This window comes from Lepidochelys olivacea, assembly GCF_965140295.1.
Source record: "Lepidochelys olivacea isolate rLepOli2 genome assembly, chromosome: 19".
Lineage (NCBI taxonomy): Eukaryota > Metazoa > Chordata > Testudines > Cheloniidae > Lepidochelys > Lepidochelys olivacea.
Genome location: NC_140429.1, coordinates 7,517,366 through 7,543,205, shown reverse-complemented (window position 1 = coordinate 7,543,205; position 25,840 = coordinate 7,517,366). Strand labels below are relative to the sequence as shown.

Genomic DNA, 25,840 nt, shown 5'->3' with positions numbered 1-25,840 from the left:
AACGCTTTCACTCCAGATGCTGTAGAAGATAGTTCTTTTGCTAGGAGGTGTAAGAGAGGAGGGGGGTCTTCCATTCCCAACGCAGCTGCAGGAAGCATCTGTGTGCCGTGCTCTGAGGCACATGATGCCCTGGGTGCCTGGCCAGAGGCAACAGGCTCCTCCAGCCCAGGTGATGCAGCAGCAAGCTCCTCCATGCTGAATGGCAAGGCCGTGGCCAGCTCTTCCATCTCTTGTGGGGACGCAGCATGCTCCTTTGTGCTGGAAACTGCAGCAGTGTTAAGCTCTTCTGGTGTGGATGCTGCAAGGACGGGAAAGCCTTCCACACCCAGAGTGTCAGTGGGAAGCTCCTCCATGCTGGATGGCATGGCAATGGTAACATGTTCCTCGGTATCTGGCACTCCTAATACAGGCTCCTCCGCAGCTGGCGGCTTGGCCTCGGTGACAGGCTCCTCCGCAGCTGGCAATGCTGTGGGGAGCGTCTCTGTGCTGTCTAGATTGCGGGGGGCAAGCTGCTCTATGCTAAATGCGGCTGCAAGCTCCTCCTCAGCGGTGGCGACCATGGAAGGACACTCCCCTGCGCCAGCACACGCGTGTTCCACGCAAACTGGAGAGCGAGTATTCCCACGTGCAAACTGTATACCAGCCACACAACTTATTAACTCATCTGCCCAGCTGGGTTCAAACAGCCAGGCCAGGTCTCCTGGTTCCCAGGTATCGGCCTCCCCTGTGGAAACATCCAGCATTACCTCTCCAACCATTCCTGGCACGTCCTCCTGAACAACATGGGCACTTGGGAACTCTTCACCAGGAGTAATCCCTTCCACATGCAGCTGCTGACCCAGAGGCACTGTTTCTTCTGACTGCAGGTCCTCAGTGGACTCCACCCATGCTTCAGAGTCCTGCTCGGACATAGAATCACTTGGAAAAGTTGCTTGAGAAAAACAGTGAGTATCTAACCGTTCCGCTCCATGAATTTGGCCCTCCAATCGATCGCTCTCTCTGTCCAAGTCTGTGACTTCATCCTCAGAGGCCAGTTCTGAGACACCCCAGTTTGAGAATTCAGTCCTTTCAGACAGAGGGTGCTCCTTCTCTTCAGAACTATTAGCCCCCTCAGCACTGACCTCATCTTTCAGCCAGTAAAAATCCTGCTGGGAATGCAGTTCCTCCGCATTTGTGGCAGGAACTAATGGCTGACAGTGGAAGGAATGGCTTGAGGATGCTCTCTCTGTATACTCTTCAGAGATCCTCTCTATTTTACCGTAGGTTTCCAATGAGGCTTGATCTCCTTGGGGCATTAACGAACCACCACTGGGATGGGGAAATGTTCCTTCACAACAGGGCATTTCCATTGTATTTGCCTCAGGAGACACTGTCGCTTCACAGCTCAGTATTGCTCCTACTACACAATCTTCCACTGGCTCTTGATCTGTCAGCAGGTCAGTTTCACATTCTTTAGCACCCTCTAAGTGACTTATTGGCAAGAGCTGCTGTGGCGATATTGTCTCCTCTGCAACCCTAGGACTGGAAACCCCCACTTCTTCAGAGTCTGTCTGGGTGACAGAGGAGGTTTCCTTTTCAGAGTAAGGCTCTGTAGTGGGTTCTATTGTACTCACCACCTGAGAACTGTATGTGACATCAAAGTCCTCGAGATCTGACACAATAGCAGAGTCTGCAGCACTGACTTCGAAAGGAGCCGTCTGCTGACACTCTTCCGTTTCAGCCTCTGCAAGCTTTTCTGATGAGTCTGTTTGTGAGTCCAGCCCTTCTGAGCACATCCCAGAGACCGGGCCCTCTAGATCTACTGAAGCAGCTCCATCTCCTTCTTCACTCAAACACTGCTTTTCTAGTTCAAGGAACATCTGCACAGAATCTGTGTCAGAGAACTGCTCTGGGACAACAGGACTGACACCGTGCTCTGAATTTGGAGTGAAATCCTCAGCTTCAAATTGAACGGTTATGTCTTCAGTATCACACACGTTAGCTGTAAAAGCGCAGTTTAAATCCTGGTATGTTTCCTGGAGAACAGAAGCTGAGCAGTTATCCTGCAACAGTGAGTCATCACAGTGCACTGGGTGGTGAACTGGGTGGTTAGAGGTCCCCAGGACACCAGCAGAAGAGTCTGCTGTCTCTATTGTCACTGCTGTAGCAGATAATTGTTCCCTTTCTTCAGAAATATCTGCCAAGCAACAGTTCCTTTTCTCATCTGTCAATAGAACAGTCTTTCCTCCCTCTGACAGCATCTCCTCCTCCCACTCCTCCTCGGCCTCCATCATTATCCATCTCTCATCCTCTTCAAATCGCAGCTCAGACTCCGTTTTTTCTCTAAGGCTGGGGGTGATGAGAATATTCATTCCTGAATCCAGCATCTCTTCACTGAGGCAGGGAGATAGCTGTACAGTTTCTACAGTGCAGTCTGCTTGGGGCGATTCCAATGTTTCATGATGCCCATCACTAAGGCTTCCTTTAATAACATTTCTTCTTGCTCTTGGCCATGTTGCACTTGAGAGTTTCTGGTCCCGTGTGATAACCATGGATGTTGCAGGTGTATCTTCTGGTTTCAGAAGGGGTTGGCATTCATCCTGGAAACAGTCATAGCAGTCTTCACTTAACTGTTTCGCCTCCTGAACTTCTGGAATGCCAGACGATTTGGAGACATGTTCCAAAGTTAGTGATTCTGACATCGGTTCCCTGTGGTCTGAATGTCCAGAGTTCTCAGCTAACATGGCACTTGACTCCCTTTTTTCTTGTAAAGAAGTATTTGATGCACCAGCTTCTGAGACCTCACTCAAGGAGGCCTCAATCCTTTCTGCAAATTCAGGGAAGTTTGGTGGCATAAAAGATTTCCACGATCTCCTGTTTACATTCTCTTTTCTTTCCGGGTTTGGCCTTCTTCTAGGTGGAGCTGGTGCTGACTTTGAGACATCGCTGCTGAGTTTCAGTGCATCAAAAATTACTCTTTCGTCTAACTTTTTACTTTCCGGCGCCCTTGATTCAAAGACATTGGATGCTCCTAAAGTCCCATTGCTAGACATAGTACTGGCATCCACCTTATCTATGGTGCTTTTGGAAGGCTGATTAAGTTTAGATCCCTGATCAATTTGTTCATTTATTCTCATTGTGTCATATATAGACCTCTGGGGGACATAGCAGTCCTCTATATACCCATCCTCTTCCTCACCTTTCCCCAGGCAAGTGGGATTCTGCCGTAAACAGTCTGGCCTGCTTAGTGGCTTGCCCATACTTCCTTAATTCAGGAAGAAACAACCTTGTTAACTTTTTATCCACAACAAAAAGAAATGCATTCTGTGTCAGTTAAAATCCCTTTCGATTTTAGACTGTAATCCTAAAAAGAACTCGGACACTGAAATTTGTATTCCACAGAAGTCAAATGGCAATCCGCACAGAAGCAAATCTCCATTGTAGTAAGGCTCCCACAAAGTCGCATTCCATAGCCCCTCCCGTAATCCTGGTGGTCCCAAGCTGATAAACACATCTCTTAAAAAATCATTAGCCAAATAATTCCTTCTCGGGGTTGCTTTTAAGGTAAGGTTCCTTTCTCCTGGCAACTCTGTCAGCAAAAACCGTCCGAGTATGACAACTTCTATTCAATAAATACTCCCAATCATTATTTCCGGCAGAAGCTGCAGATGAGTTTGAAGCTGTTCATTTAATACTGAGGGTGGCCTTTTTTAATAACAAAGGCAAAGCTTCCCCAGCCTCTTCATGTATCACAGTTCAGGCGCCTAGATGCCTCTCATTTTCTTCCCAGCTCTAGTCCTGTAAAGTCCAGCTGGTCTGAATTAGCCTCTCCCTCCACAGCACGAGTGTTTTCATTTGAACTGAGCTTGGGAGCGGATATTCCTGCAAGTTTAAACACAGGAAGTTCTTCATTCAGGGCAAACTCAGGGTCTTCCTGTCTCAAAACCATGATGGCATTGCTGTTCCTTGTACCCAAGCGGGCCGATCAAGCCATAACGATCTGAATCAAAGAAAATGACCCAAAAAAACCAACCCCCCCCTCCCAGCTTCTCGGTGAAACGTACAGGGCAGATTCCTTCATGGGCAGCTTTTTTTTTTAATGGCTTTAAAACGCACCAGACACGGAGAGAGGGGGTGGGCTCAGCAGATCTGCAAAGATTTCCCAAGTTCCCGACAGCAACGGAGGAATATTTGTGGGGGGGAAAGCGAGCAGCAGAGAGGCCAGCGGGACTAACTTTCCCAGGTCCTGCCGATTGCAGCCCATTGCTTTCCCCGTTTCCACTCGGCTCCCGGAGAGACTCCCTTCGGTTTTGCCATGCTGCGTCCCCCGGGGGGGGCTCTCTGAAGAGGAATCCCAGCTGCAGAGCCGCACAATCCCCTCCAGTGTCCCAGCTCCGGGGAGAAGCGGGGGGAGGGGGGGACAGGACTTTCTCCCCCCAACCCCGAATGCAGGTGGCCGCTTCGGAGAGGGGGCTGCGGGCAAGTCTCCAGGAAGTTAGTTCCCTTTCCTCCCTCTCGCCTTTTGTGTGGCTCAGCTCCGGCTGGTGCGGCGGCGGCGGCCGGGCTGCGAGCGGAAAGCGCCCCGCCTCCCCCTCGGCGGGTCCCCGGCCAGCGCTGCTCCTCGCCGCCGCTCCGTGGGATGCATGTCAAGCAGCCGCCGCTATTCTCCTCCTCCTGCCGCCGTGCCCAGCGCGGAGGCTGCAGCTGTCAGGGGCCTTTGCGCACAAAACTTCTTGCCGGGGGAACAAAAGGCTTCGCGGGAAGGCCGGGGCTCGCCGGCCGCCCCCACTCCGGCTCTCGGCTGGGGTTCAGGGAGCCATTCCCGCCCGCTGCCGGGGCAAAGCCGCGGCCCCGGCCCCAGGCGCTGAGCCCGACCTGCCCGCTGCGCGGGGCTGGGGACGGCGCTGGAAGACCGAGGCTCCCAGCAAGCTGCCAACTCTGGAGAGGGGGTCGGGGGCTGGCGGGGAAGGGAGGGCGGGGACCGGCGGGGTGGGAAGGACAGCCCGGGAGAAGGGGAGGGGCGAAGAGACGGGCAGGGGCCGGGAGACAAGGGAGGGCGGCCCCGGCGCGCCCCGGGCACGGGCAGGAGGGCGGCCGCGGCGCGCCCCGGGCATGGAGCGGGGGCGGCCCTTGCGCCTCCGCGGGGAAGAAAGAAACGCGGCTCAGCGGCTCGATAAAGGCGCACCCTCCCCGCGGGGCTGGCGGTGAAGCGGCGGCCGCCCGCCTCCGCTCTTCACGGCTCCCGGGGCCACCGTGGGCTGAAGGAAACGCGAGGCCGGGGGCAAAGCGACGCGGCGGGCTTCGCGCCGGCTCCCGCGGGGGGGGGCTGGAAATACCAGGCGCTGCGCTGCGCTGCGCGTCCCTTCCCCCTGCCTTGTCTCGGGTAGCTCCTCCTCTCGGGGGGAGGGGGCAGAGTGCAAATCCCCCGACAAAGAGAAGCAACGCCCTGTCTCCCTGCCTGGGGCTGGGCTCGGGTATCCCCCCGTGCCCGGCACCGTGCGCCCTGCCCGCCGCTCTCCCCCTCCGGCAAGGTGTCCTGCAAACAGCTGCACCAGGAGGGGGACAGGGCGGGGGAGGAGGGCTTGCTACCCCGTATTGACTGCCACGAAACCCACTCGTCAGTGTAAACGCGCGGGGTTACATTCGCACGGCTGCAGGAGTTTCCCGCACATCCCACGGGGGCAGCCATCACCTCCCGGGACCACCACAGGCCGTCCCGGCCTCGGGGATTCCCTGGCCTGCCCCTAGCTGCTGAGCTTCTTTGCACCATTGCTTAGGAACGCCTCCTACACCCTCACCATGCAAGCACTGGAAACACACACACACAGTGCTGCACAGAACTGCCCTGGGAAGCTAGGCTAGGTGACCCACTGGGTCTTCTCCAATTCTACTTCCAGCATTGTCATGCTCTCCAGGGTCACACTCAGCCCGAGGGGGGTTCGTTCTCCTTTGATGGTAAGGTTTGCAACACACTTTGTTGCAGCCGGGGGAAGGATCCCTGGTCCAAGGAAATCTGTTGTACCCAGAGGTCCCTGCCATCTTCCCTCCCCCCCGCCCCCCAGACCATTTTAAGGTTTTAATTGGGGACTGGAGGGAGTTTTACAGAACAGGACCACAGGGTATATAATACTCTCACAGACTCCCTCCATAGTTTATTACAAGATGTCACCGGGGAATCTTGCAACCTAACTGCGGTGATATCTTGGCACAACATCCCAGAACCCACTTTTTGTTGACTGACATGCTTTAAAAAAAATTCTATCAGCACATCTTCATTAACAACAAGTGACTTATCAGACTATATACTTCCCCATTCTTATTTTATTAGTCACTTTAATATAAAGTTATAGTCATATTTTCATTTCAAGTTACCCTAAAACTGCATCCCTTTCCCAGCACTACTATCTCTCATTCCAAAAACCTGGGAAGTTTTGTCAGAAACGGGTTTAGGCTGCTTAATCCTAAAAGAAATAATGACACCATATGTTTTACCATTCTGGATTCCTGCTCTGGAGATCCACTGCTCCACAACCTTTGCATCACATGTTGACCACACTCTCCCTCTTTGTTCTTTTTCATTTTCGATTTAAAATGGTTAAATGGGGCAAATTTAAAAAGTCCTCTGGGGGGTTGGAAGAGGGAGGTAAGCTGAATGTGTGACTCACTAAGGAGAGGGCTGCTAAGAGCCATGGCAGGCTTTGAGAGAAAACAGGAGGGTTCTGAAAAAGCTTCAGCACAGCTCCCAGTAACATCCAACAACCCAGCCAAGGCCTGACAACCCCACAAGACACACGTCCTCCTGGGTTTTATGGATGACTTAGAAAATGGCCTAGAAATTAGAACACGACAATACTAACAACAGGGGGCTGAGGGATACCAGTGCTACTAAATTATATTTTATATAGGTCTATTGCCATCTACTTACTTACTCCCATCACCATGGTATCAGAGCTTCACAAACGTTCACATACTCATAATGGCCTGGTGAGCAATCTCCATTTTACAGAGGAGAAACAAGCAAACTTTTCAGAATTTCTGCACACCTACTAACAACCGAGATCAGACAGAGAGGCAGGTGTCCCGCTGACAACATCTAGACTTGCCCGAAGTCAAAGAGAGAGCTTGTGGCAGAGTTGTGAGTTGAACTCAGATCTCCAACCCCTGTGCTTTAAACGCACCTCCATCTTTCCACATTAACTGAGCAAGTCCACCCCCTCTTTTTGAGCAGATCCACATGTCTAACACTTGTCCTCGTCTCACAAGCAAAAGTCTATAAACAATCCGTAGTGTGAAGGCTAAATTACAATGGACACCAACTGCATAAAATGTCCTATACAACCATCCTTAAGAGCTTGTTCTCCTTCTGAAAAATGAAAACACATTTTCCAAGGGTAACTTTTCCACATTTATGAACATCAAAAACTTGTTAAACTTCCTATACTGTCCAGTTGAGCTGGGTAGAAATGAAAGAAGCCTTTGGGGAAAAAACGTTATTTCCATTAATAAAATAGGTATCATTCTGAGAAGAGGGGGAAAGAGACCTGACAGCCAAATCATGCCTGAGCCACGTGCAGCAAGACACCCTACTAATATGGATGTAGTTGGCAATCTGAATTAATCACCTGAGAGCTCCTTTAAGTAGCAGAATCTATCCTAGGCTGCACCGTTCACTGAAATATATCAACCCTCCGACATAGACCTCCAGAGGATTAATATGGTTGGCACACATCTTGTACCCAGCTTGGTCTGCCAGTATTTTCTCTCTCTCTCACACACACACACACATTCCAAGACCAGTCTAGCCCATCTCTGGCTCTGTGCGTAAGCACAGATTTTACAGTTAAGGGAGAGCAGGAGTTTAATGGTTTACTTTAATAATTCAACACAGCTGAAACAACACAAGAAAGGCCAGCCCCACCGTTTCACCAATAAACCCACTTTCCTGCCCCCCCCCCCCACACACACACCTTCACTGTGCAAACTCTCTCTGAGTGGGACTGTTAAATACTTTAGGGCCCCTTCTGCAGGAGGAATTCCAGGAATCCAGGCTGGGGGTGCTGAGGGTTTTTGTTCCATTATAAAGAATGATCTCGATGTGGAACTGCCAGCTTCAGAGCCAGAAATTCTTTTCCTATTTCCTCACCAAGTCACGTGCGGAGAGCAGGTCAGTTATCCTCCATCACATCCCCTATCTCTAAGACCATTAAAAAACCAGATGGTTATTAAAGCAGATGCAGCCGACTACAAACCCACGGTACTAGGCTTTCAACGGAGGTTTGGGCTCAAATATTATCAGGTCCTCAAAAGTCATAATCAGACTGCTCACGAAAAGACTCTAAAGCAAGGCTTGACAGGTTACTGGGTGTCATACAGTTGGGAGCAGTCCTGGGGTTGAAGAGTCCTAACTGAGAGCCATGCAGCGGTTCCTAACTCAAATGGCCCTCCTCCAATTTTATACTTGCTATGTGGTGTGTGAAGGGAGGGAGCCTATAGTCCTCTGTCTGAATTTTTGTCCTTTCAGATTTCTCTCAATGGTTTTGGTATGTGGAGGCTTGCCAGGAGCAATCTCTGTTACTGAAATAAACATCTGATAGAGCTTCCAGACTCTACCCCACAGCTCAAAAAAAAAAAAAAGGGGGGGGGGGAGCGGGGTGTTCATTTCACAGCTAGCTGAGACCTATATCCTGGTTTTTAAAGAAAATGTAGCAGGGATGGACTGGGAGGAACCTGAAATGTGATGTTGATTTAATTCTCAAATCTGCTTTTATCTGCCCCATTAGGAACACACATCTTAGCCAATTACAAAATCAGTTCCCAGTCAGCAGGTGAACAAGAAGTATGTTCTTTGTGAATTCCTAGAGAGGAATGAGATGCCAACTCTCCCTTCAGTAACCCTGCTCTCAAAAGAAGAGCCAGCTGGGGCATATTAGCCCTCTTCTGCCAGCTCCCTGCAAAAAAGCCCAAAGGACATTACCCAACCCTACCCAAAGTCATAACAACTCTTGGTATGCCTGTACACAGCACTGATATACAGAGCAATGCCAGTTCTCAGGCACTGATCAGCAGCTAAGAATTTATGTTAGAGGTTTGCTTTATTCTTAATTCTTCTCAAAAATTCTTGTCCTCCCCTTCAAGACCCTTTGCAACCAAGCTTCCAGCTACATGTCTGCCCATTTTCTCTTCCTCTCCTCACTCAGGATATTCCTCCCAATCTTCTCTTCATTGCTACTTTTCTCTCCTCCTTCTCTCATTCGACCTGTCCCCTGGGTTTGGATCAGTCTCACACTTCCTTCCCACCAAGTGTTCCCTTTTTCTTTCAAATCCCTCAAAGTCTATTCTATTTTTTAAATTATGTATGTTATGGTAGATAACTGGGAGCACCCAAGATGACAAGGTGCTGTAAAGACATACAGGAAGACGGCCCCCTGCTCTGAATTACCGCTTTTTCCTTACTGCTGAGCCCTCTTCCCGATTTTCCCTACCCATGTTGCTCTGTGCTTTGTCTAGTTTTTTATTAAATTGCAATGCTCTCTCGATATTCTGTGAAGCATCATGCATGCTGGCAGTGCTGTATAATGTTAATTTCCTACTAATAAACGATCTCTGCTAAAATTCATTCTGAGGGTTGTTTCAGACTTACCGAGAAACAGCTGTGTTTAAAAAAAAAGCTTTGCCAAGAGACTCGTCTGAAGTGGGAGCACCTGCTTTTGGAACTTGAGGTCTGTGGTTCTCCAACCTTTCTAACACAGACTGCATTTTTCAGACAGTGATTGTCTCATGGACCACCTATCTTCTCGTTCACAATTGCATAAAATCCCTCTGGCAACTACAGAAATTGCTTATGTGGAAAAGTAACATTAGGAAGACATTTAATATATTTTTAGCTGTCTTTTAATGTAATTTAGCAGCTGGAAATAAAGAGTGCATCATATGACCAGCTAGCTTGCTGCAGGCCCCCAAGTTGGCTACCTATCAGCTTGTGACTGTCTGATCCAATGAGCCCGGAGTGCAGAGCAGGGTGATGACTGGATTAACTGAGGGAGAGGAATGAGCCAATGGATAGAGGATGGTCCAGTAGTCAGGGAACTAGCTGGGTATTTGGGAAACTTGGATTACATGTGACCCTGGGCAAGTTATCTAGCCTCTCTGTGCCTCAGTTCCCCATGTGTGCAATGGGGATAATAGCATTGCCCTACCTCCCAGGGATGTGGTGAAGGTACACACCTTACAGACTGTGAAAAGCACTCGGATACTACATTGATGGGGCCCCATAAGCGGGGGGAGGGGGGGGGGGAGGAGGGGGAAGGGCGGGAGAGAGAGAGAGAGCAAACAGCATTCCTAGCCACCAGGCCTGGAAAGAGGGATACAGATTCAGAGAGGCAGGGAAGAAAGCAAAGTCAGGAGACCAAAATGCAAGTCTCCCTCCAGGATTGTGCAAACTTCCCATAACCTTCTTCCTGGAACTTGGCACTCTGTTATTTTGAAATGCTTCATCTTTTTGTGGGTCTTATCCTGTCTCCGATAGACACACTTCATTCTGGAAATTTAGCAGCAAGAAATCTGGCCCCAAACCTGCAGTGGAGAATGCAAGTGCAACTCCTCCCACAGGTACTGGTAGCCGCACAACACTCGTGCATGATGGTTGGGAAGAGTGTGGTCCCAGGAAAAAAGGGCTGTATAAATGAATTACACTAATTCCAACTTTACCCTAAGCTGCCGCTCTAGGTGTTGACAGGATTTTTATGGTGGGGGGGTTTTTTTTTTTTTTTGGCTTCTTCACACCCCTCCCCCAGACCAAAATCCTAGGGGATTTAGTTATCTCTACTCCCTTGCTGCCTCTTTCCTCCTAGATTCACTGGTTTCCCCAAATCTTGGAAATTGACATTTCTGTGTGTTGCAAGGTTAGTAGCACTGTGTGGTTAAACCTCACGTTGTAGACAAAGGCTGTGGGGATAATCCTATCCAACTGTGCTGTGGTGGTGGTTCTTTTATCCACTTGGCTTACAGCGGACTTCAAACTGATTTCATGTCCGACCTCAGCCAGCATACAATCCCACTCTTCAAATCAGAAAAGCTGGTTCCATTTATAAAGCAGGGAGATGGTCCCACCAAAGCACCTATGCTAGAATGTACATCCCCCTGAGAATACAGCCTCCGACAGCTCTACATTTCCCACAAAAGTTTGCAAGTTCCATTTTAACTATTTATTTGCATGGCAGCTTACAAGCTAAATTCTCGCTAAATTCTTCTTTTTTAAAAAAATAAAGCCTATAGCCTACACACTATAGCAGCGATTAACACAGCTTTACACAACCTAATGTGCCAAATACCATGGCACTTCTGTGCTTAATCGTTGTGAGAACTGGCACTCCCACAATGCACTATTAATCTTCCACCCACAGAAGGAGGTGGAAGACACCCTGAAACAGGCGTAAGAATAAGCCTATTTCAGATGGTAGGTTCAAGGTAAAAATCCACCTGCTGGAATGGTATGTCTTGATGGCTGGGAGGGTGTTTATTTTTATAAAAACTTGCCAACTGCCATTTTTTTATATAACAATTGCCCAGTTCCCCACAAAATCTCCTGCTCTGCTCACAGGGGATCTCTTTGTTCCAAAGAGCATACGCTGCATATAGGACTGAACAGAGATTTTAGTCTGTCTGATAAAACAACAACGAGACCTCTTCACTATAAACAACTCCCTGCTCCCAGCTGCTGACAGGGCCCATGCCATTCTCTAACACGCCCTGCAGGAAACCGCCCAAGCTAAACAGCTGATTGATTGTCACAGCAGGAGAGGCACGGCAGGGTGTGGTAGAAAACTGCGGCCAGGCAGCAATGAAGTATCCCACTTGTACAGACTAAGTTTAGGGAGATCTGAACAGTGTCCACTCTGGGGTCCCAAATCTAGACACAACAAAGGTCTTTTCCCCTGGAGATCTCAAATCACCTTAATAAATATGGAGACCTACAAGCACCCTGGAAGGTATATAGGTATTAACCCTATTTAGCCAATGGAGAAACTAAATTACTTGCTCAGTCACATAGTGAGTCAGCAACTTAGCAGGAGCCCCAAAGAGATGAGCACTATTAGCTGACAACAACTTTCTGGAGACTCTAGGAAGTGAGGTAACAGTATTATGGGGATCCTTTGGATGGAAGGAGGATTGGAAGGTCATTCGCTTTCTTTTAGTTAGGCAGAAGAGTGGTGGTCATTCTTTAAGTGCCAGGGATAAATCAACTAAAATATCATCAGCTGCTCTACAATACTGAATCTTCTACTGGCGACCGTCACCCACACCCTTTCCCTTGCAAGTCAAATAGTTACTACTGGTTTTTGAACCGTAAGATCACACAAAGTATTGTGGGAAAATGCAGTCAGAGACGGCATGATGAACACACACATGCATGTAACTAAGTAGATGCTCGATCTCACACTTCTCCATGCATCTGCACAGCGCTGGCAAACAGAGAAGCAAATCTATCCTTCAGACCAGCAATGCCCAACACCTTCCTTTTCTGCTCCGCCAGTTTTAGACAAACCTCATCCCCTCTCCCCTCCCTTCTTAAAGAGCCCAACATTCCTGTATTAGAGGATGTTGGTATTTTTAGCACCCCCTTGATCAGAGATGGACCACGGATGCAGAGTATTTCATTTCAAGTATCAATACAACCAGGTTAGGAATATTCCTTTGAAAGGGAGACATTCCCATGGCAGTGGTTCCCAGAACAGGACAGCTGAGACCCAGCAAACCGATTCGTCTACACAGCATGTGTGAGTGGGAGGGTTTGGAACAGTGACCCAAGCTGACTCCCAAAAGGGACTCACTTTATTACTGAACCAACAAGCCAATTATGGCAAAACCACCTCAATATTACTTGATTACATCTCTCAGCAGCTTTCAGTTCAATTTACTCCACTCTGAGCTTTCACTTGCACATGATGTTCTGCTCAAGAGAGATGAAAATGCCTTCCTGACTTTCCACTGACCGGTCAAGGTCACCGCTATTCAGTTGTTTTTAGATGAACAATTGCGAGCCATTTCTGCTCCAAGTATCTCTAGAGGTCTGATCTATTTGTTCCTCCTCTGTTCATGAGGAATCAGAACACTGACCACCACAAGGGCCCCTAAGGCTCAAGTGTCCCTCTGCAAACAGGTTTATTTACAATACTCTCAGACTACCAAATCAGAAGTACACAAGAGCTATGACACTCACACCAGTGACACTTCTCAGCTACCCTCCAGCACCTCAGCCAGGGCTGATCTTACTCCCCTCATAAAGATTACTGTAGATTTGTAACCATCAGCTCTTACCTTTCATGTTGAAGCCTACAACATGCAATGCATGATGCTTATCTGAGCTTTCTTCCTAGTTTTCTTGTTCCTCAGTCTAATATCACTTCCCCTCAACAGGGACGTTGTGCCTTTAAGATGATTTAACAGCTGTGAAAGAGGAGGCATTTTTGCTTGTGTTGCTGGTGCTCAAAATACTAGCCAGCAACGCTTTAAGCAGGTCTGGAAAGTGTTCAACAAGGAGAAAGCATTGCTTCCCTCCCACCCCATTCCCATCCAGCTGCTTGGAGAAATACGACAGTAAGGAGCCACGTGCATTCCTTTGGGGTCACATAAGGGTTAAAAATACCACCAGCTGGACCGTGAGATCAGCCAAGGCAGGAGAACAAGAGACAGATTGTCCCCTCCCTGTTCCATTAAAGACACTGCATTCTGATGGGACATTCATACAGGAAGTTTACCTCCCCCCTTCCACCCACATCTCAAAGCCACCGACCAGCCAGGCACGCTACAACTTGAGCCCGAAGTTATGTTGGGGCTCCAGCAAATGATCAGGTGCTGAACCACCATCAAAACCGCTCAGAGACTAGCTCAGAAGGAGGCTCTGAGGTTGGGCTCTGGAGATGGTATCTTCAAAGCACAGAAGCACGTTCATATATTGGGGCGTTGCTGCTAACAGGCTACCTCAAAATAATAGTCACAGTACGTTGCATAAATATTTTGACTCATCATCTAACAAACTCATTTCTGTTCTCGGGTTCCGACCTGCAATCCTGAAAGGGGTGTAGATTTTCCTTTCCAGTGCACAGGTGTAAACCATCCTGGAGATAGGTGCTAAAACCAGCTCAAAGAACTAGAGAGCAAATCCTGCTGCTAATACTTAAGGGGTGAAGGAAGAGTGCAAGACGTCATCCTTGTGAGTTGGCGACCCCTCTTCTGCATGCTTCCGTGAACAGGTATTCAATAAAGGTAATAATCAATAGTAGAATGGGCAATAGGTGTGAGGAAACACCAAGATTCAATCTTTCAGTAGGCCGTGTCACTGAAATGCTATTTTACACTGTTACTGAACGGTACTTACAATCAATCAACTCCATCCATCTAGTCCCTTTCACTCTGTTCACCGTAACAGCAACTTTACTGGGTGACGAGTGTTTCCCCTCCCTCTTCCAAGCATGGCTTCCCTTTGCATTTATATGCACCTGATGCCATGTTGGTGCAGTCAGGTATGCAACAGGGCCTTTCTATTCAAAATGGTCACCCTTTCACACATTTCTATTTTGACAGTGGCATGCTTTAACCCTTATGTGACCCCAGCTGGAGACAGAGTGAGCTACTTTTTTGGAGACGGTCTTCCGTGTTGCACTTATTCTTCCTAGCCACATAGTGCAGTACTGGTTCTAAGACATCTAGAAAGCATCATAGTGACTTTTACCTGCAGCTTTCAGACAGGTGTCTTGGGCATGGACTACACTATAAAGTTTTGTCAGCAAAGCTGTCGGGTAGGAGTGTGGAAAAAAAATCAAACCCACAGCTGACATAGCTATGTTGGCACCCCCCCCACCCCCCCCGGAGTGTAGGCACAACTGTTACATCAGAAGAGTAATTCTGCTGGCATAGCTAATGTCATCTGGAGAGGTGATGTAGCTATGCCAGCAGAAATCTGGCTTACGTCTAGGGGCTAGACCAGCAAAGGCTCCGTAGTGTTGACATGGCCTTGATCTACAGTAAATGCTAACTCCTTTGGGTGCCAAAATCCAAATTCCTAAACTTGCACGAGTCTCCTCTCTCTCTAAAACAGCACCGTCTTGGGCAGCGGTCCTCAAACGAAGACCTGCCGTACCACATCTAAAACTCAGAAAGTTCTAGGTAGGTCACCTTCCCAATTCTAATCGGTGTGGTTAGAATAGATTCCTCCTCCAATACTGCACTTTAATCCAATCTACATACCGCTTGGTCGTGGCTCTCATGCCACCAGTGCCACAGATTGAGAACCTCTGGTCTATGGCACCAAGCACAGGGCTAGAAAACAGACGCAGATTAGAATTCAGGCATGCTTGCTGGAGAATTCACTTAACCTCTATGTGGCTCTGCTACCTGGATTTTAAAATGAGGGGGTTGGGGGGAAGTAAGGGAGCTATTCCTACTTATTCACTCCTGGGGGTGTCACAAGAGCTAGTAAATGTGTGTATTGCACTTGGAAAATGGAAAGTAGTATAAAAGTGCAAAATATTCTTATAAACAGTGGTACTGTTGACAGTGTCATGGAATCAGTCACCCTCCCAAAAAGTTGAGAGAATAATACAAAGAAAACAACCACTCTTTTCACCAAAAGAAGGTTTTGTGGAGTATTTTGGTGGGGGCGGGGGGGGGGGTTTCCTTGATGTGTTACAATGTCAGATTTGGTAAATATTTTGCAAAGGGCAAGGCGGAGGTATTAGAAAGAGCAGCCTCTGAATGAAAAGGTGACTAGAATGGTTTTATTCACTCCCTCTGAGTGCATCATGAATTCTTCTGGGGTTTTTACAGCCAGAGAGGGTGCCAGAGGCAAGAAGGATCTGTGAGCCCCTGCTCTGTAAAATAAATTCAAGGTGTTGCTTAAGTTATTTCTGTCTAGGGATTTCTCTCGGTCTCTCACATGCTCAAGCTCAAAATCATTATTGGCCTGAAAAGTAAGTATTGCGTAAGTTAAAGAATACAGTACATTGGGAAACTCTGGTTTCAAATAACCCATCACAAGGATTTATTACATGAGGACAAAAGTCATAGAGAACGTTTTTAGGGATTTGCACAACAGTGTTTAGATTTACCTTAAAATATGGTTTGATTATTATAATTTTATCTACAAAATTTGAAAATAGGTGGCAGAAGTCCCACCCCTAATGCGCCACCAATTCAGAACTCAAGGGCTGCACTCTTGCCAGGATTGACAAGTGGCAAGCACCAATGGCAGCATGTCATTTTTGGTTCTTTTTCCTTTGCTTTTCCCCCTCAGAGCTGAATTCCTCTGGTGCTCACTAGGCCTTTATGGGGACTGATCATGGCAGGCTGGCACTCCAGTCTGAGAATTCCTCCTTCTCCGCTATAATTTCTCAATAAACTAAGAAAGGGGAGGAATGTAGAGGTGGAAAGTCCTTTGCTGCAGCTGACCTTTGCTGGTTTGAAGTCACTGATTCAGTCAATATGTTTAAACCATCATATAGCAGAGATTTTTCAGCCCCTTTCCTCCCCAAACATATTTCTCTGGCAGAGGGATAGATGACAACTCCTTGGAAGAAGTGATGACCATCTTTAACGGGTCTTCTTGGAGGCCAGGGTCCAGTCAGTCTGGCCTTGGACGACATGGTTTGCCAACATGGGATTCTCTGTAACTAATCCTTTGTCTCAGTCACCTGACCCACTGCCCAATCTCATTCAAACGACCATGGATCAATCTAGAGACCTTTGTCCTCATGGGTGAGACGGGGAAATTAGCAGTAACTAGTACGGAGCTTTTCCCACCATGTTAGGTTCCGGCCAGGAATTTCAATTCTTGGGCACATGAAAGAGTATGGATAAAGTCTTTGGTTTTGTAACAATCGAAACAGCGCCTGGCTTGTATGTGTTCCTTTCTTATTGTTCTGGACATTTTCAAGAAGATGCTGGACAAAATAAGGTCTTTAGCCATACTGGGGATGGGGGGTTCTAATATTCACTGCCCTTGGAGTGCAGAATGGGAAGGTGGTTCAGCTGTAACACATCTCCTAGCTATATGTCTCTTTACGTGGTTCCCCTTGTTTAAGTCTGTTGAATTAGCCTAATACCAGTCTCGTCATCCATATACGCCTCTCTTTAAGCCAGTTGGAAAAGCACCTTGAATACTAAGGCAATCAGTTTACTTTCGATTATAGCATCAGCAATTTAGATGCTTTCTGTTTTCCATTAAAATAATACAGATCTTCGGACTCTCCCAGACTTAATTTTGAAGGCTGCTCCTCAGCACAACTTTGAAAAAAAAGGGAGTCTGCCAAATTTTTGATCTAATCTTTCCATGAGAAGAAATTGCGATTCTCTCAATATGCAAAAACTCTGAAATGTTGTTTAGGAAAGGCCAAGGGAAAGGTGACTAGGGCTCCCAGGTGTTAGGATAATACAGATGAAGAGCAACAACAACAACATTATTTTGTAGAAAGGAGAAAAGACCTTTAATTCATGTAACAACTTTTGTGTAAAGACCTCAACGTACTTTGTCAAGTACCTTTTTCTGCTTTGCAGACGAGGAAACTAGGGAGCAGAGAGATTACATGACTTGCCCAAGATCACAAAATGAGTCAAATGGCAAAACCAAAACCAGGATCCAGGTCTCCCAACTCACAGTTCCCAGCTCTAACCACTAGGGAAGTGTCTAAATCACTTAGGCAAGGTGCATTATGTGATGTATTTTGGAGATCTATAGAGCAGATGAAATTGCTGGCTTAGATTGGACTGGGGGCTCATCCATCTTCTTCGGAAGATATTTTAAAGAGGGATTCTAGATTGCAAGCTCTTTGAGGCAGGGACCATCTTTTTGTTCTGTGTTTGTACGGCGCCTAGCACAGTGGAATCCTGGCCCACTGCTGGGGCTCTCAGACACCACCGCAATACTACAAAATAACAATAGGTCTATGTCCCCTTCATTTGCAGTCTTACTCTAAAGATTAGGGTTTTTTGCATCAAATAATGTAGCTTTCAGCTTCTTTAATCTAAGCACATTGGTCTCTTGCCTAGTTTCTGGGTGGAAAGTTTGCAATTCAGGATCCTCTCAGTTTTGGACTGCTGGTGCCTGAGAGAGCACAAATAAAAACCCATTACCTGTTCAGTATGTTTCCTGCATCTCCAGTGTGCAAGTCTGGAAAGACTCGCCCCGAAGAGTCTGCTGCTTGTTAAAGCTTAGCTGGATTAGCTGTTCTGTTTATTGACGTCTTAACTGGAGCTTGTTTGAATTCAATCGTTAGCATTAATACTATGGAAAATTTCATCTGAGAAAACCGAGCTGACAGCAGAAAGAGCCAAGGAAATATGCCAATAACTGAAAGCTCATATGAGCAGCTGCCATTGGCGGATGTTTCCTGTCAATCTTCCTGTCGAAAGAGTGCAACCCATCAGTTTCACGCAGGTGGAACTGGAATGCAGAAAGGATATTAAATAGGTTGCAAAGTCTCTTCGTAATGAAGAAAATGGACTCCACATGAGGCTGGTGCGTGACTCTGCCAAGCAGGTCTGTCTTTCTCTAAAGCAGAATCATACACTGTGTTCCTAATGCTGTGCTCAAACCTTTTAGACAGGGCTGATGTTTGCTCTTTACAAGAAGGCCACAAACTTCCATCACGCTCATGTGCTAGACGCGATATAGTTATAATGATATTCCAGATGGATCAGCGGTGTCCATATGCTCACAGACTCGTTACACCATAGACCTGAAGACACAATTCTCTAAGCTAAGGGTAGGTCTTCACTGAAGCTGGATGGTGTCATTTCCAGCTCAAGCAGACATATCTGCACTAGCTCTGATTGAGCTGGAGCCTAAAAACAGGGCGTCGAAGTGGTGGCACGACTGGCTAGCTGCCCCAAGGACACTCCCATCTGAAACCCTAGGCACACGCACCAGCAGCTAGCCCGTTCTGCCACCATGGCTACACTTCTAACTTTAGCATGCTGGCTTGATCAGAGCAACCATCCCTTCAAGCTGGAAATTACGTCTCCGGCCGCAGAGTAGACATACCCCGAGTCTCCACTTTCTTCTTTAAAAGAAAGGCGGCCTGTTTGCATCTACCATCAAAGGATGCTAGTGGCATGAATAATTCAGAAAGTTGGGATATATGCACAAAGATGACCTTTGGTGCCTTCAGTCCTCTATTCCAATCTCCCTCCCTCACCCCCCCAAAAACACTTCTGCTGTAAACAGCAATTTCTTCGGTCAAGATCTGGCAGGCGCTTTTCAGCTTCTTCACTGGATTTAAAATAATCTGGAAATGTTGCACTCAGACCCATCTCTTCTAACTCCTGTGCCTGAGCTTGTGGTGTGAAACTGGCAAGGGACAGAACAAAATGGACAAGGAGCGTGGGGACTGGGAAACAGCAGTATTAGAAGGTTTTTTGCAGCTAGTTCTCTTTTTGAACAGGTTTGGTGGGTGTTTGTTGGGGAAAAAAAACCTTGGGAAGTGCCAGGTTCATTTGAATCACCTGTACGTAGTCTCTGAAAGTCCAATATCTCTTTTTCCTTATGCAAACCACTCTAGCCCTGGAGACCACAGGCAGATGATTTACATAGTTGTTCGTAAAATTAGTGCATTAAGACATCGTATCTAGTTATACTTGTGTCTTCTGGACAGATAAATAAAAAGGGCTTCTTGGTGCCCCAGCCATCAAATCCTGTAAGCGATCAGCTTTGTTCTCTACATACAGTTCCGAGGAGGAGCCATCTGGAGGCATTATTTCATGATGCTAAAGGCTGCCTCTAGCCCCTAGGCCACACACTGTGCACCTCTCTGATCTCCAATCCAGTGGTGAGACACTGTTTTGATACTGTGCATTGAAAGATCGCAGCCAGTTTTAAGCACCAAAAAAAAAAAAAAAAAGTTTCCCAACTTGCACACACTCTTTTCTGGCTTCCACCAGAGCACCTCTAAGAGAACAGATGCCCCTGCAGTCAGACCAAAACTCACTGCTTTCCGTTTGTTAGAAGCTGTGGCAGCATAATGATGCGGGATCCCACCACGAAGCTCTGGGTGTGAGTGCAGATAAATCTGCCATGCACTTCACATTGCATTTCAGCTCAGGAACTAAACTCTTGACCCATGGAAATGAACCAAAATATTGTTACTCGGTCTTGAGAACAGGGCCCAAAGAGATTTCCCTTCCCTGACCCTCTAGGGTGTAAATGTGGCTGACACACTCAGATTCTTTCCTTTCATTGTTTTAGCTTCCCATGAGCTCAGCAAAAGCTGGACCTGTAGATCACCCTTCCCCCACTGCAAAGTCTGGCTCCAAATCACAACAACATCAGCAAGCCATGAACTTTCAAAAGGTTTGCTAGTGCTGTAGAAGTTTCTAGTTTGGCTACACCACTCTCTCTCTCTCTCTCTGAAGGGAACATTCATGACTTCAGCTTGATTGTCTGTGCTGTTTTACAGATCAGCCATGGGGCAGGCTTCCAGGTTCATTTCTTTCTGCTCAGTTCACATGGATTGGATCACAGGGCAGGGTGCGCGCTCTCTCAACGCCCCTGCCAAGTTCTGTAAAGCCTTGCGGGAGAAAGGACACTCAACACTGCAATGTGAACGGACAATTTATGACACATTTTCCTAAAAGCTTGCTCTGGACAACCTGATCCTCTCTTCCTAATTCCCATTAAGGCTGGACAAGCCAGGATGCGTCATTACTCACTCCAGTCGGTGCACGTTTAATGACCTAGAACAAGATGGTCACTATTTATGCCTGTGATATCATTCAGTGTCCAGGCTGACACATGGGACATCTCTTTTTCCTGAGAGGCAAACCATAAAATTAGGCTTGAAAGTGTCTTCTCTCTAGGAAAGTTTTACCAGTTACACAGGTACAGTTTTACCGGGTCTAACCTGCCTTATGGACATTCATTTCCAGGATACATGTAGCTCTCTTAGTTTTAGCTTAAACCCTTTCCCAAGTGCCATAAACCAAAAAGCCACTCTTACCCTGGAATAAAAGTGTCCACACAAGGGTTATACCAGCATAACTAGATTGGTTTAAGTTCACACCTCAGGTTATACTGGAAAACGTTCTCATGTAGACAAGGGTTAGGGGGTTGAGAGGACCATGATACTGCAATGGTGTATCCGAGGTATTAACTATCTGAATGGGATCAATTAGCTGTGTGATGAAAAGTAAATGGCTCGCCCTCTTATTGCTAGTCTCCGAGCAGCAAGATGCAAATCAGACCAATCACTAGCAGTGGAGTGCCCCAGTAATGGAGGTTTCACAGCATCTCAGAATCTCTAAGCAGTACTAACGTAATTACTGTAGTGTAAGAGCATGGCCTGACACCATAATACTACATACAATTTAAACACCTTGAAAACCTTCGCTCTTTGGGCTCAGTTAAAAGTTTTGCACACATACCTTGATGGGCTCCAGCGTTTCTCCACTGGCAATGTGAAAATCCTTTAGCAAAAAACTGATAAGACAAAGGGAATGACATGCCCCCGCCAGATGTAATAGTTTAATACTATCTATCATTTTATCCAAAACCCAGAAACTGGAATGAGGCATCAGAGTCCAAGGTTCCTGAAAGACAGCTGGGATTCTGGGGTTGGACAGACAGGCCCACTTAGCAGATACACTGATGGATCTGCACTGGACATCTCAGGAGATGCTGAAAATCATGATTCAAATAAAGTCAAGGAGCCAAAACACCCCTCTTCCCTGAAAAATACTGTACCGAAAAAGCCAAGAGAAGTTCTGATAGACTAATATTGTGTGCACTATGGGGAGTCGCGGGTGGGGGAGACAAGGAACAAGCTTTTCAAACCTGACCATGAGAGTTATCAACTCTTCCTTCCAGGTAGTCAACTCTTAAATGGCAGAGACCATCTCTGTCTCAAACAGCACCAAGGTCTCTGGCGGCATTTCAGCGATAAAGTTATATGAATTCTGCAAGGAATGCACTGCTTCAGAATAGCACAAGAGATCAGGTCAAATTGCAGATGAACCTTTAACCAGCAAATGCCACTTAAAACAACCCGCATCAGGAGCGCTCACCTTGAAATCCGCCAGCTGCTGTCTGATGGTTTCCACTTCAGTCCCTACAATCCACTGCAGCGCCTCATTCTCCTCCGCTGCACTGGCCATGTGATTCAGCTCCTTCAGTTTGTCATAAAAGTCCTCGACTCGAGAGAGTGTCGTTTCTACTTGCTCTTGGCGATTTTTGCCCCTTTCCGTCAGCTTGCTGCACTGTTTATTTAGAGTCTCCAGTTCACGTTTCAGCCCTAACAAGTCAGGGCTTCCTTCATCCTCCAGCATGTGCCTGCACTCCTCTTCAGAAGCTTCAATGTCTGACTTCAGCCCCTGAAGTCTGCCCAGGAATGTACGAACATCCTCGGCTTGAGACTGGAGGCTGTCAATGTCTCTCCCGATGGCACCCATGCTATCAAGTTCATCATCTAGATCTGCCAGTTGAGAGAACATCTCCCGGACATGGTTATTAAACTGGCCGATTCCTTCAAGCTTGGTCTCCATCAGCGAACAGCATTCATTTACTCTTTGTTTCACTATTTTAAAGTCCTGCTGGGAATCCTCGGCTTGCCGTAAGAGCTGGGAGCAGTCAGACCCATCTGGAGCATCTTCCACCAGGCCTTGTGTGAAGTTCTTCAGATAATCCACCTGCGGCTCCAGGGCCTGGAGCACTTCTTGCTGAGCCCTCAACTTCTCCAAGTTCTTATTGCTGCAGGCTTGAGGTCCTAGAGCATCATAGATTTCTAGCTGATGCTTTGCCCCTTCCAGCTTCTTCTCAATGTTCTTAAAGTTTTCTTGGAACTCCTTTAGCCTTTGCGACAGTTCTTCAGTGGACCCAGTCTTGGCTTGCAGCTCTTCTGTAATGGCATCCATCTTCTGATTGATTCCGGCTTTCTCATCCCGAACCTCATCCTCATCAGTCTGACAAGCATCTATCAAGATGTCAGCTGCACTGTTCAGCATCTCCAGAAGGGAGCGGCGCTTCTCCACATCACTGAGCATAGCCTTTGACCTCAGAAGGCCTGCCTCCAACTGCACAGGGTCCAGAGTTACTTCCAACTCCGACATCTTCGCCCTGCAGTCCTCAACCCAAGGAAGGAGGTCTTCCATGTGCCGCTGGTATTTCTGGGCCTTCTGCAAACAGTCCTTGAGTCTGGAGTTTCTATCTGTGACCTGTTTGCTGAGCTCATCCCAATGTGTTTTGAGGCCGATCAGCTGGCTTTGCAGGGCAGTCTTCTCCTCCCCAGGCTGAACCGAGAGAAGCAGAGACTCTCCCTCAGCCACAATCATCTCATAGGAGCCACTATGCTGGTTGAGACTCTTCTGGAACTCTTCTTGCTCCTGGATTTGACACTGCAGCCTCTCCAGTTTAGCAGAAATAGGCCGGCTCTGGGCTTGCTGGCACAGTTTGTCATCCAGCCAGGTCCTAAGCTCGTCAAACATGTGCTGGAACTGCTGGGAGCTTGCGAGCGCAGTCTGCAGTCGATTCATCCGGTCGGCTGAAATGGAAATAAGATTAGAATGTAACAATTAAGCTGGAATCTAATAAACTAGGTGAAATTGTTTTTTAAAAAAAATCTCGAATGCGCAAGCTGCATTCTGACTAACTGAAACGAATTCCTCCCCTTGCACGTCAGCACCTTTCGCTCGTCAGGTCATGAACAACTTCAGAACAGAGTTAGGAGACAGTAAACACAATGGAGAGGTTTTTTGGGCTACGAGGCCTCTATATGCAAACCACCTGGGGAGCGAAGATGCCCCTCAGATGCCCACTCTCCTCTTCCCTCTTCTCAGACAGGAGATTGGGGCCAGATTCTTGTCAGACTCTTAAAATCAGAGTGCATAGGGTGCTGAAGGGCGAAATGAGCCCTACCCTTGTAATGAACAGGTAACCCCTCTGCTCAACCTCCAGCCCTTGGTGGCATCGTGTGGGAATCAAAGCCATACCGCATGCTTGGCAGTGCACAAAGCACTTCTAACTAGGCCCTTTCCATAATGGTTTTCAAATTTAAAAATCATGGAAGATCCCTTCCTCATTATTCTTAAAAACACAGTACCGCGTAACCCTTTGTTAAACAGGAGGCAGAGAAGGTGAACTCCACAATCAGGTGTTTCATGGCATCTCACCTGCGAGGTCTTCCAAGCCTTTGAGCGGGAGAGCCACCGTCTCCAGGCGCTTTCTCAGCTCATCCTTGAGGTACTGCTCCCCAATCAGAACAGACAGCTCATCACACAGAGTCTGAGCCTCCATGATCTCCTCTTCCAACTGCCCCAGGTCAGACCGAATCTCACTCGTTTCCTCCAGCTGCTGCTTCACGGCATCTGGCTGGGTGCTGACGGCAGATTGGCTGCTGAATCGCTGCCCAACTGCCTTTACCTTCTCAGACAAGTCCTGCAGCAGCTCTTGGTATTGGGTACTCTTGACAATGGCTTGGTCAATCTGACTGGAACGGGAGTTGAGTCTTTCAGTTAACTCGGCCCATTTCTGATTCACGCCTTGGAGCTCCTCCCGCACCTGGTTTGATGATGGAGAATCATCTCCAGGGCTGATTAGTATCCCCTGAGCTGCCTGATTCAGCTGTTCCTGCTGCTGTCTGCGAGCTTCAAATTCTTTCAGCATAAACTGGAACAGAAATAACATATAAGTGTTTGTTTAAGAGTGACAGCACCGAATACACATCGTCAAAACAAAACCAAGCTCCAGGAGCTTTAAACTATCCACAGAATCACTGGAAACAAACCAGGAAATCCCTGGGACAGGACTACCAGTAGACTGCAAAGATCTGTTTATGATACCATTTCAGCTTAAAAAAATTTGGAAGCATCTGTGATTACATCCATAAAGTATTTCGCTTCTCTCCCTTATTTGTCCTATTGGTGTTCAACACAATGTAAACCAGTGACACCAGGAGATAAAATATCCTGATTAATATATTATATTTTGTGGTTTGGCTGGTTACAGACATGTCAGCAATCTGATTTGTAATGAGAGGGTAGGGAGGAGGTAGATAGGAAGGCTCTCATGCAGCATTAACAGGTCCTGCATAGTATTAACATAGGTCTTTGTAGAGAGTGGAATTTTTTTTTTTTTTTTTAAACAAAGGAGCCAATACTGGAACCCTGTGCACAGAACAGGGATCAAAAAATCACATCAGTTTCAGTTAGGCGGAGTACTAGCCACACCCAACCTCTTCTGACATCTCTGTGAGAAGAGGTGTTAGACCAGTGCTGTTGTGCAATGTGGTGTGTGCAGGACATTTCTGCTACAAAAGAAATGAGTTTCAGACAAGGGCTTGTCTACATGAACATTTAGCCTGCAGCAAGCTGGGGTGTAAATCTACCCCTAACTAGCCTGCCTTGCACTAAGTGTCTGTGTGGACTCCACTGATGTGGATTAGCAGTTCCTTAGCGTGCTTTGATCTCCCCAGCTTTGAAACAGGACTAGATCAAAGCACCCTAAGGAATCATTAGTGCCTGTCAGCAAGATCCACACGGACACTTACTGCATGGTTTACAACCCAGCTTGTTTGGGCAGACAAGCCCTAAGGGAGCATGTTCTGTAGCAGGAGAGGATACACACAGACACACACACGCTCACTGTACAAACTATACACAAGTGGAGGGGAGGGATAGCTCAGTGGTTTGAACATTGGCCTGCTAAACCCAGGGCTGTGAGTTTAATCCTTGAGGGGGCCGTTTAGGGATCTGGGGCAAAAACTGGGGATTGGTCCTGCTTTGAGCAGGGAGCTGGACTAGATGACCTCCTGAGGTCCCTTCCAACCCTGATATTCTATGATTCTAAGAATTTATCAATCACAACAGGAGTTTTGCACAAACT

General features: G+C 47.4%; 1 protein-coding gene across 9 annotated transcripts in view; it reads right to left on the bottom strand.

Moving 5' to 3' along the window:
• The window catches only part of MACF1 (microtubule actin crosslinking factor 1), a gene marked incomplete at its 5' end in the record, with an annotated part of 251,969 nt that overhangs the window by 53,020 nt on the left and 173,109 nt on the right, over nucleotides 1–25,840 (bottom strand). For all 9 annotated transcript variants that reach the window (XM_084652581.1, XM_084652582.1, XM_084652575.1 and 6 more), the window contains 2 exons: nucleotides 22,030–23,501; nucleotides 24,130–24,625. In XM_084652581.1, coding sequence (XP_084508707.1) covers nucleotides 22,030–23,501; nucleotides 24,130–24,625 — 1,968 coding nt within the window. The remainder of the gene's footprint in view (nucleotides 1–22,029; nucleotides 23,502–24,129; nucleotides 24,626–25,840) is intronic.